General features: G+C 43.9%; 1 protein-coding gene across 1 annotated transcript in view; it reads left to right on the forward strand.

The window, feature by feature from the left end:
* The window catches only part of LOC109911258 (slit homolog 3 protein-like), a 614,108-nt gene that overhangs the window by 462,068 nt on the left and 139,325 nt on the right, over positions 1-12,715 (forward strand). The window contains exons 10-11 of the mRNA XM_048603610.1: positions 2,503-2,574; positions 12,093-12,164. Of these exons, the coding sequence (XP_048459567.1) occupies positions 2,503-2,574; positions 12,093-12,164 (144 nt within the window). The remainder of the gene's footprint in view (positions 1-2,502; positions 2,575-12,092; positions 12,165-12,715) is intronic.

Below are 12,715 nucleotides of genomic sequence, written 5' to 3' on the forward strand. Positions count from 1 at the left end.
GGCCCAATCAGGGATCTCATACTCAATGAGATCCACCTGGCCAACCTCGTACCAATCACTACAGACCCATAGCGCATATTCACAAATTTGTTGTGTGCTGTCTGATACAGCTGCTTCAATCAGTTCATCTGTATGATCCAGTCAATAGGTCAGCCATATCTAAATTGGTTTCTGAGCCACAAGGCTCTGGGATCAAATCCCACTCCAGGGCTTTAAGCAAAAATCAAGAGCGATGCTCAAGTGGATTGGTGAAGGTGTCACTTTCTCAAAGGAAGCGTTAAACCAAGGACCTGACTGCCTCCTGTAGTTATTATAAAGGATTCTTGGCACAATTTCAGAGAAGACGAGGGGTTTGTCCAGTGTGCCCTGGCAAATATGTACACCTCAGTCATTATCACAAAGTAAAATAGTCAGGTCGCTATCGTCTTGTTGTCTGTTGCATGCAATATTTGCTGCAGTGACTCTGGCATTACAGTGTTACTGTCTGTAAAGCACTTTGAGACTTAAAGCATGCGGTTCAAGAAGGCAGCTCACCGCCACCTCCCAAGGGGCAACTAGGGATAGGCAATAAATGCTGGCCCAGCTAGTGACACCCACATCCGGCGAGTGAATATTGGAAAAATAAAGAGACATCCAGTGGCCATGAGAAGCTCTACATAAACGAAAACCAAAAGAACTGCGGATGCTGTAAATCAGGAACAAAAACAAAGTTGCTGGAAAAGCTCAGCAGGTCTGGCAGCATCTGTGGAGGAGAAAACAGAGTTAACGTTTCGGGTCAGAACTGAGGAAGGGTCACCGGACCCGAAACGTTAACTCTGTTTTCTCCTCCACAGATGCTGCCAGACCTGTTGAGCTTTTCCAGCAACTTTGTTTTTGCTCTATATAAACGAAAGTCGTTCTTAATACATGTTTATGAATTGACTATAGTGAAAACAAAGAGGAAAATAACAGCTTGTGTTTCCTGAAAGCTGAAAGAACTGCGAATGCTGTAAATCAGAAACAAAAACAGAAATTGATTGAAAAGCTCAGCAGGTTTGGGAGCATCTGCGGAGAGAAGTCAGAGTTAACGTTTCAGGTTCAGTGGCCCTTCCTCAGAGTTTGTGTTTTCCAATTGGCCTTAAAGAACCAAGATTGAGTTGTGTTTTAACAAGGCAAACAGCAAACAATAATTTCTGTATTCCCACCTGACTGTCTCTGGGTAATCAGTTAGTCAATGTGACAGAAACCCAGAGGGGTGCTAATGTGTGTACTTAACCTTCTAACTGTAAGGTTGTATTTTTATGGGGGAAATAGCTGGAAAGTATCCCAAAACAGAACTTCAGAAGAGTTTAATAACCTCACAGAGAGTGAATGGAAGCTGACGACAGTGAAAATCAATCCTGAACTGTTCCAATCAGTGACGAATGTGTCAAAGATTGTTTAAAACTGAGAGAGGTAGGGGAAGGAAGCAGGGGAAATCCTTAACAAAATGTTACATTCATCACATGTAAAGTCATCTTATTTTGCCAGTAAAGGGCAAAGCACAGACTAAATATTTTATTTATTGGAGCAGGCCTGTAAAACTTTTTAAAGCAGAATTATAGTTATTTTACTGAGAGCAGCAGTTTTCATTGACTGAGGCTAAAGCATGCTGTTAATGTGACAGCTGAAGTCTATCCTGCTTTGGGATGAATATGAAGGTGTATGGGTGTGAATGAGATTTACAACACAGGGTTTACCAATGACCCTGAATAAATTGCTGCACCTAAATGCAGCCTGTAAATCATTGTAAACACCGAGTTCATATTCACCAAATGCTCGCAGCAACCTGGAAACACCCTCAATACCTACGGAGCTAAATGGGGTCTCTGGGTCGAGAGTGATAGAGTCGGTGTGTATGCAGTGAGCGGGTGGGTGCATATGCAGTGAGGGGAGGGGGTGCACACACAGTGAGGGGGTGGGTGCATACGCAGTGAGGGGAGGGGGCACATATGCAGTGAGGGGGGGGCGCAGACGCAGTGAGAGGGTGGGCATATACGCAGTGAGAGGAGGGGGCACATACACCGTGAGGGGAGGGGGCACATACACAGTGAGGGGAGGGGGTGCATACACAGTGAGGGGAGGGGGGGAATACGCACTGAGGGGAGGAGTGGGTGCATACACACTGAGGGGAGGGGGTATTTAGGGAGTATGGGTGTTGGTACATAACAAATAAGGGTTGGGTGTGTCTGGAGTGAGCAGCTAGACATATACTGCGAGATGAGGTTGGTGTGAACAGAATGTTGAGGTCCATGTGAATGGAATCCTTAAGGTGGGGGCTCTTTGTTTGGACTTGTCTGTTTCTGTCCCTTTCCAGAGCCACTACTGACTTGCTGTCATTTTGCCACCACGATGCTATTGTCAGACTTGTGTTAACCAGAGTTTTTGATTCCATGTTTACTGTAGATGCTGCCAGGTAATTACCGATGCAACTTGCAGTCTGTGCGGCTGAAATGTAACAATGTCCTTTTCTTTGTTTTGCAGACGTTTGGAACAAAATTTGATCAAGACCGTGGGAGCCGGTGCATTTAGCCAGTACAAGAAGCTCAAACGCTTGTAAGTAAATCAGGTGTTTCGTGAAAATCAGGTCAAATCCAATGACTCGGTAACTCTGCTACTGATGGCGTCACATTACTAACATCAATCTTTAGCCTTTCAGGTATTATTTTTCCTTTATTCATTCACGAGATGAGGGCGTCGCTGGCTAAGCAGCATTTATTGCCCATCCCTAATTGCCCAGAGGGCAGTTAAGAGTCAACCACATGGCAGGGTGGGTCTGGAGTCACATGTAGGCCAGACCAGGTAAGGATGGCAGTTTCCTTCCCTAAAGGACATTAGTGAACCAGATGGGTTTTTCCTGATAATCGACAATGGATTCACAGTCATCATCAGACTCTTAATTCCAGATATTCATTGAATTCAAATTCCACCATCTGCTGTGGCAGGATTCGAACCCGGGTCCCCAGAACATTATCTGGGTCTCTGGATTAACAGTCCAGCGATAATACCACGAGGTCTTCGCCTCACCAATGTATCCGTCACTACAGAGTGTGATGTCACTTTGCTGATGTTTGAGAGTGGACTGGTGGTGGGAATTGACTGGGTTGGATTAGTTCTGCTTTTCAACTATCAAGTGAGAATAAAAATGTTGGGCCGCACCCATGATGATTGGCTCTAAAAAAAAATGTTGGCTCCTTTATTCACTCACAGGATGAGGGCATCACTAGCTAGCCCAACGTTTATTGCCCAGAGGGTAGTCCAGAGTCAACCATGTTGCTGTGGGTCTGGAGTCACACGCAGGCCAGACCAAGTAAAGACAGCAGTTTCCTTCCCTAAAGAACATTAGTGAACCCAATGGGTCTTTCCCCAATAATGGTCGTCATTAGACTCTTAATTCCAGATTTTTTTTTCCGTTGAAATCAAATTCCACCATCTGCCATGGCGGGATTTCAATCCAGGCCCCAGAAGGATTATCTGGGTCTCTGGATTAACCGTCCAGCGATAATACCACCAGGCCATCGCCTCCCCTGTTGTTTATAAAATATTAAAAATGAACAACAAAAGAATCTGTTAACTGTTCGTGAATTGATGGACAATTTTCAACATTGTCAGGTGAATGCCAGTGTTGTAGCTGTTCAGGAACAGTATGTGTAGGGGTCCAGCCACTTCTGGAGCACTGTTCTGTTGCCAGAATGTCCTTCAGGGCACATAACCTTTGTAGCTTTGAGGGCTTTCAGCTATTTCTTGATATCCCACAGAGTGAATCGAATTGGCTCAAGGCTGGCACTTGTGACGTTAGGATGTTAGGAGGAGGCCAGGGTGAATCAGTATTTCTGGCTGAAGATAATCACAAATGCTTCAGGTTTTTGCACTGATGTGTGCTGGCCTTCCCCCGTCATTGAGGATGGCGATATTTATGGAGCCTCCTCGTCCAATGAGTTAGAATCATAGCATCCCTACAGTATAGGAGCAGGTTATTTGGCCCATCGCGTCCACACCATCTCTGAAGATCGTCCCACCCAGACCCACAGCCCCCTCCCCACCCCATCCTTGTAACCCTGCACGTGCCATGGCTAACCCCGTTGCACATCCCTGGACACGATGGGCAATTTGGCATGGCCAGCCCACATCTTTAGAATAACATTCATCACATTTAGGAGTATCTAAATAGGCTAAGTACCTCATGTTCCTCATGACACAAGCAAAATAAGGTTGACCATCACCAGAAGCCAACAGAATAAAGAGCAGTATGGGTCACTGCTGTGAGAATAGTTACCACTGCTCTTGCTGCGGGCTTGTCACAAATGGTGATCAAATTGAAAGAAATATTAACAAAACACTCCTGTTTACAATCACAAGAAATAGTTGTGAAGGGCATTTAGCTCACCCAGCCAGCCAGCACCCTAGATGCTCCCAGAAATTATTCCAAAGATTTCTACCACTACTAACTTGCTCGTTGACTCGTGAGTTGTTTAATTGTCCATCACCATTCACAGCTGGATGTAGCAGGACTGCAGAGCCTTAGATCTGATGTGTTGGTTGTGGGATTGCTTAGCCCTATCTACTGCACGCTGCTTCCACTGGTTAGCTTGCAGGTATTTCTGTGTGGTCACTTCACCAACTGAGCTGTACACTCTGACTTTCCCACCTGCCTTGCACAGCTCTTCATAGAACAACGTACCTTGTAGCTCAGCAAATTTCCAGCAATCCAAAATGTCAACGAATAGATTGAGAAGGACGAGCGTGAGGCGCTGGGAAGAGTGTATAATTGAGTAGCTGTGAAATGGTGAATTTATTCTGATAATGCTTTCTTTATAATAACTCTCCCATGGCTTCAGCAGCAGTAATGATCACATCTTTCACACTCATGGACAATTTTGTAATTAATTTTCTACTTAACGTATCTGATAAAAAAGCAAGAATATTAATGAGGGACTTCAGTATAATTAAGCAGCTGGCACTCTGCTCCCAATGATCACACAGCCATAGCATCTTCCCAACATTTTATCGCCCTCTCACACCCCTATCCCAGAGTCACCCTCTACAATTGTTGTCCACCTAAGCCTTTTCTACCATTCGTATCTCAGCTTTATGTCCTTGCAGGAGCCATTCAGACTCAGAGAGGAGATTGCCCAAGACAGCTCTCTGATGAGAGGCAGAGGCACCTTAATAACCACTGGCACTGTGTGCCCAACTGGCCCACAGTGCAGTTGGTCCTGTTGCAAAGTCACACAGTGCAGAAACAGACTCTTCAGTCCAACTTGTCCATGCCGACTAGATATCCTAAATTAATCTAGTCCCATTTGCCAGCATTTGGCCCATATCCCTCTAAACCCTTCCTATTTGTGTACCCATCCAGATACCTTTTAAATGTTGTAATTGTACCCACCTCCTCTGGCAGCTCATTCCACACACACCACCCTCTCCGTAGAAAATGTTGCCCCTTACGCCCCTTTTAAATCTTTCCCCTCTCACCTTAAACCTATGCCCTTTAGATTTGGACTCCCCTACCCCTACCTTGTCTGGTCCCCCTATTCATGCCCCTCATGATTTTGTAAACCTCTATCAGGTTACCCCTAAGCCTCCGATGCTCCAGTGAATAAAGGTTGCAGATACCAGAAAGGATCTGCTGTGAAAACCTGAGCTTCCTGAGGTATCGCACCCAGACGTGTTGAGAAAGCTGGTCATTTGAGGAGCTCAGTTCCTAAAGATGGATCTCTGTGTCTATCCTGTCAAAACTGAATCTTTACACTTTTCTGTGTTTTTGATTGTGAACCAATAGGGTAAATGGCTGTTTTAGAACCCAAGTATTGTGGAAAGGATAGCTACATCTTCTTAAAAGCAGGTTACTGCTGCTCATTGTAAGTGATGTTTACACTGTAGTTTGTTTGAGCAGTTGGGGTGGTTTAGCGGCACATGAGCTCGAACCAGTGAATGTGTAAGAAATTAGATTTGGCTGGCAATAGTTAACTGATTGGTCTGTGGAATGGTGACCTGATATCAATGACACAGGCCTTCTGCCTGCCAATAACTATGCTACTGGCCGCCAGGTAGCTAAATAAATTGTGCGTGTGAATATTTGGTCAAAAGTCATTCGACCTCTTGAAAGGAAGGTGATATCCTTTTCTTTGCAGTTAAAACAAAATTTAAAGGCTGAATAAAATCACTTCGTTCCTCCTCATCAGTAATCATAAGCCAAGACCTTTAACCAATAATTCAGGGACTTTGTAAATCTATACCAGTCACACTGTGCCTCCTGCAGGCGAGTGGAAGTATCTGGAGAAGGAAGATCGAGGAGCAGCCAAGTCCTGAAAACCAGAAGGATCATCTCAGTAGAATGCTGAAGAGAGACACTATTGAACTGTATTATTAGTCTTTCCCTCCATCCATTATACCCATGTCTTCTTGTTGTCTGCCTTTGTGTGTGGGGTGAGTTTGATCTGGGGTTTAGAGTTTTAACTCAGAGTTATAGGTTGATGCTTCATAATTGATTAGCTGCAGATAGAATCAAACTATTTATAATAAATAGTGATCTTTGTTAAATACAGAACCCTGGTCCATGCTGTCTATCACCCTGTGTAGATTGGGGAATTCTACATGCATTTATAAACCCTTTAACATTTGTGATGACTCCGGGGATAGCAGGGATTGATTTCCAGTAAGCTATCCAGTGAAGTGTAGCCATCCTCTGTGCCCTGTGGAGTGGTAGGCAGCTGGTGCTTCCACTGGTCTTGTTGCTGCTCTTCCTGTTTGTCAGAGAACGCAGGCTCCAGCTGCATAAACCGCAACTGTGTGCCATAACGGAAGACTGGCAGCGGGGAATTGCACCTGGAAAGTGGGCAAGCTGCAGGCCTGCTGAGGGCTTCAAAGAACCCTGCCACCACAAGACAAGCACAGAGAGTGCTTGCTGAGAGTGGACAGATCGCTCGAAACCGGCCATAGCTTTAGCTTCTCAGGTTCATTGCTCAAAGTCTTCCCTGCCGGGAGTTGGGGGGAGGAGGGGCAGTGGTTGATTGACTGAAGAAGCTTGGAATGTAGTTTGCTCACCTCAGTGACCCTGGCAAATTCCATTCATCCCAGGGAATCGGTCCACTGGCAAATAAAATCTGCAACCTCAATTAAAACAAGGCTTAGCCACTTCTAGTCACAGAGTCATAGAGCTGTACAGCATGGAAACAGACACTTCGGTCCAAATCATCCATGCCTACCAGATATCCTAAATTAATCTATTCCCATTTGCCAGCATTTGGCCCATATCCCTCTAAACCTTTCCTATTCATATACCCATCCAGATGCCTTTTAAATGTTGTCATTGTACCAACCTCCACCACTTCCCCTGGCAACTCATTCCATACACGCACCACCCTCTGTCTGAAAAGTTGCCCCTTACGTCCTTCTTAAATCTTTCCCCTCTCACCTTTAACCTATGCCCTCTAGTTTTGGACTCCCCTACCCAGGGGAAAAGATCTTGGCTATTCACCCTCTCCATGCCCCTCATGATTTTATGAACTTCTATAGCTCAAACCCTCCAAACCTTGGCAGCATCCTTGTAAATCTTTTCTGATGGCACGCTTAGTAAGTTTGCAGATGACGCCAAACTTGGTGGTATAATGGACAGTGAAGAAGGTTACCTAAGGCTACAAAGAGATCTTGATCAGTTGGATCAATGGGCTGAGGAGTGGCAGGTGGAGTTTAATTTGGATAAATGTGAAGTGTTGCATTTTGGTAGTATAAACAAGGGCAGGACATACACAGTTAATGGTCAGGTCCTGCATACTGTTGTAGAACAGAGATACCTCGGAGTTCAGGTACATAATTTGTTGAAATTTGCCTCACAGGTAGACAGGCCAATTGAGAAGGTATTTAGCACGCTTGCCTACATTAATTAGAAGTTGGGACATCATGTTGAGTTTGTACAGGATGTTGGTAAGGCCTCTCCTGGAGTACTGTGTGCTGTTCTGGTCGCCTTTTTATAGGAAGGATATTATTATGATTTACCAGGACGTTGCCAGGAATGGAGGGTTTGAGATATCAAAATAGACTGGAAAGACTAGGACATTTTTCACTGGAGTGTACGAGGTTGTGGGGTTACTTTGTTGATGTTCATAACATCATGAGGAGCAAAGATAAGGTGAATGAGAAGGGTTTTTCTCTAGGGTGGGGGAGTTCAAAACGAGTGGCCATTTTTTAAGGTGAGAGGAAAAAGATTTGAAAAGGACATAAGGGGCAACTTTTTTGTACAAGGTGTGGTTCGTGTTTAGAATAAACTTCCAGAGGAAGTGGTGGATGCAAGTACAGTTGCAATGTTTCAAAGACATTTGGATAAGTACATGAATAGGAAAGGTTTGGAGGGATATGGACCAAATGCAGGCAGGTGGGATTAGTTTAGTTCGGGAACATGGTTGGCATGGACTGGTTAGACCGAAGGGTCTGTTTCCGTGCTGTGTGACTCTCTATTATTTAATCATTTCATTCTTAAAGGAATGCACTCGTGAAATTCCTTTGCTTTATAATAAATGGAAACTGGCTTTTGTTTAAAAACGCCATCAACTGTGGTAAAGCAGCACACTGGTGAGTTTCAAGTGAACCGTTCAGATGGTAATATCTCACAGAAAAAGTTCGAGGCCACCGTAGTCTTTAGAATTGCCCTGATTCTGAATAAACGTACGCAACTGACATACTTGACATGGTAATTTATACCTGAAGTATGAAGGTATAAAAGACAGGTTTGAAAAGAGGCTCTGATCACACTGTCAGTAATTGGCATCAATTGTTCAACATTTCATTCAGAATGTCAATGAACAGTTGAGAAGGAGGAGTTTGGGGCACTGGGAAGAGAATATAATCAAGCAGTTGTGAAATGCTGGATTTATTCTGCTAATGCTTCCTTTATAATAACACTCCCATGGCTTCAGCAGGCACTAATGATCACATCTTTGACACCCTTGGAGTAATTTCTTAATTAAGTGTCTACTTAATATATTTGAGAAAATAGCAATAATATTAATTAGGGTCCTATATATAATTAACCAACTGGCATGTTGCTCCCAGTGGGCACACAGCCACAGCATCTGACTGATTTCAATGATATTCTTATCATAAGCATCAAAAGCTGAGGGGTGTCCTTATAGAAGTTTATAAAATCATGAGTGGCAATGATAGGGTGAATAACTAAGGTCTTTTCCCCCAGTGAATGGGAGTCCAAAACTAGAGGGTATAGATTTAAGATGAGAGGGGAAAGATATAAAAGGGACCTAAGGGGCAACTTGTTCAGGCAGAGGGTCGTGCATGTGTGGAATGAGCTGCCAGAGGAAGTGGTGGAGGCTGGTACAATCACAACACTTAGAAGGCATTTGGATGGGTACATGAATAGGAAGGGTTCAGAGGAATATGGGCCAAATGCTGGCAAATGGAACTAGATTAATTTAGCAAATCTGGATAGCATGGATGAGTCAGACCGAATGGTCTGTTTCTGTGGTGTACGTCTCTATGACTCTGACTGTGCCCAGTCTTTTCCTTGATTGTACCTTAGATCTGACCAAGGATGGCAGATTATTGGTGGCAGGAAACCCTCCAGCTCTCCTGGCTTGCAGAGTGCCCAGTGTGATGATTTGGCAGAATGGGCATCACTACACTGTTTACTTTGTATCCCATAATGAATGTCTACAGGGTTTTATAGTGGGTGGGTGATTCTCCACCAGCTTACGATCATACAATGGAGATTTTTTTTGGGTTAATTTTTAATTTCCTCCTCTCCTGAAGACCTTGGAGTAGATTTTGACTTGGTGCACGATCAAAAATGGGTCCAAGCGAATGAGAATAGAAATGGGATGTACAGACTGGACTGCTGACTCACTGTACTACTGTGAGCCAGTGGCAGGGATACAGATCAACGAGCTGTTTTATCTTGAAAGATGTCAAGGTCCTGGAGCATTGCTGGAAATGTGCTCATCCTGTCAAATGCGAGTCCATCACAGCTCCTGACCTGCAGTGTTAATGGTTAAGAGGGTTAGGAGAGTCATGGGTTGAGTCATTCAGCACAAAATTCCCAGCCTCAGACCTGGTCTTGTAGCCAATGTATTTAGTTGACTGGCCCAGTTACGTATTTGGTCAGTGGAGACCCCTAGATGTTAACACTGCATGTTTAAGCAATGTTAATGTTCGTTGAAAGTAAAGAATAAGTGATTAGACTTTCTTTTGTTGGAAGTTGCCATTTCCTGACCCATCCGTGGCACAAATATTTCCTAGCGTTTATAAAACCAAGCCTGAATAACTACAGGCCTTGCTGTATTAGATCACTTGTTATTTCCAAGGGGTCCCGAGTGATGCTGAACATCATGCAATCATCGGAGAACATCCCCTACTTCTGACCTTAGGATGGAAGGAAGGCCATTAATGTTAGTTCAAGATGGTTGACCCCAAACCTGCCCTAAAGAATCTCTGCATTGATGTCCTAGAACTGAGATGATCGGTGTTCAACAATTAAAAACCATTGTTCCTTGTGCTGAACATGACTCCCAGGCAGCAGAAAGCCCTCTCTGTAACTCATTATCAACCCCATCTCTACCACAACACCTCAATCCTGCACTTGGTCAAAGGCTGCTTTGATGCCAATGACGGTCATTCTCAATTCAATCCTGAAGTGTAGCTCTTTCATCCATGTTTGGACCAAGATCATAATGAGGTTTGATGCTAAGTGCTGCTGAAAGAATCCAAACTGAACACTGGTGAATAGGTTGGTGACTAAGTGTTTGATAATGCTGTCCATGACCCTCTCGGTTGATCGCAGGAAGGCACTATACCTTTAACAGAGCCAAATGTCCTCTGGCATTTGATGCTGTAGTGGAAGAGCTACCCAACTTACTCTGTGCTCATTCAGACAGCATTAAACAGGCAGTTATCCCATCACTCCATTAGTCAGTCTATATATTACAACAGTAATCTAAGTAAGCAGAAAGCCAGACTGTAAATGTAAGTCAGCAATGTCATGGTACTGTGCAGTTAGTTGCTAATAAACTTCCAGATATGTGACTTAATCAGAACCTACCTTTCAGTGATCTATGTCCTATGGGTTGACATGTGAAAAACCATAACCATTTCACCATCCATTGGGGCGCGCACGGTGGCTCAGTGGTTAGCACTGCTGCCTCACAGCACCGGATTCCACCACCGGATTCGTCCCCCACCCTGGACATCTGCACGTGTTTTCTCCCACGGTCTAAAGATGAACAGGTTGGGTAGATTGGCCATACTAAATTGCCTGTATTCCCCGGTGATGTACAGGCTAGGTGTGTTAGCCACGGGAAATGCAGTGTTATGGGGTTAGGGTAGATCTGCATGGGATGCTCTTCAGAGAGTCAGATGGACTTGATGGGCCCAATGGCCTGCTTCCACACTGCAGAGATTCTATGATTCATTGCTTTACTGAGGGCCAAAAGGAGATTGGTGAAATGGTAATTGGCCAGATCAGATTTGCCATGCACATTATGATTAAGATATAGCTGGACAATCGCCTGGTCATCCCCACTGACCTGAAATTTAATTGGACCAGCTACAACTGAGTGAGGTATTGGGGCATTTCAGAGGGCAATTAAGAACTGAGTGATATGTTGGTGCCACATGTCGCCTAAAGGCATGGATTCCCTTCCTAATGGACATCAATCAGTCACATTTATAAAAACAATGCTGGCTACTACACGGTCATTTTTATTGATAAATTGAATTTAAGATCTCCATGCAAGATGGGATTTGAACTCATATTTTCAAGATTAATAATGGGTGTACATTCTTTATTCATTTGTTTTTGTTCCTTTCTTAAGTTCCAATCTCTCCACTAATCTTTTTAAATGTAATTGCTTAAGGAGATGGACCATGAGACTTGATATTCATGAAGCCCCTACATGTTGGATGATTGATTTGCATTTTAGCGTGAAATGAGTACAACTTGAATGGTGAGGAAAGATGGATTCAGTAGCAGTCATCAGGAGATGCTGTGCATGGGCCATTTTCAAGCCATGTCTTCTTTTCAAACAATTAATAATCTCTTCTTCTTATCCTTTTTTTCTTCCCTACAGAGACTTGAGTAAGAATCAAATTTCAGAGATTGCAGCAGATGCATTCCAAGGACTGCGATCACTTACCTCACTGTAAGTCTCAAGTATCATTGGGAGATTCTTCATTTTTGTTCTGGTTGTAACGTATACAGGGGCGGATTTTCTTTCTTGTCACTAAAATTCAAACCAAAGAGCTGATGGCATCTGAACTAATCTGCTTTGTGTTCTGTATTTCTTTCTCTCTCTCTTTTGTTCCCTTTTTTCTGTTCCTCTGTTACCTCGGGATGTAATTATTCTAATATTGACCTCCTCCAAATCTTGTGTCCTTCCTTGCACCAAGTCCTGTTCACTCATCATTCCCTGTGCTCATGAGGTTGTGTTGGCTCCTGTTTAAGCAACATCTCAATTTTGACACTTTCGTTTTTGCTTTCAACTTCCTCCACGAATTTGCCCTTTGTTTTCTCCATAGTCCAGTGCTATGGATCCCAAAATATCTGCACTCCTCCAATCCTAGCCTCTTGAGCCTCCCTCCCTGATTCTGATTGTTTACTGCATTTCATGCACTAGAGGACTGGAGTATAAAGACGCATAAGTTACACTGCAGTTATACAAAAGTTAGACCCTACTTGGAGTACTGTGAGCAA

Source organism: Rhincodon typus, chromosome 12 (genome assembly GCF_021869965.1).
Source record: "Rhincodon typus isolate 14 chromosome 12, sRhiTyp1.1, whole genome shotgun sequence".
NCBI classification, from domain to species: domain Eukaryota; kingdom Metazoa; phylum Chordata; class Chondrichthyes; order Orectolobiformes; family Rhincodontidae; genus Rhincodon; species Rhincodon typus.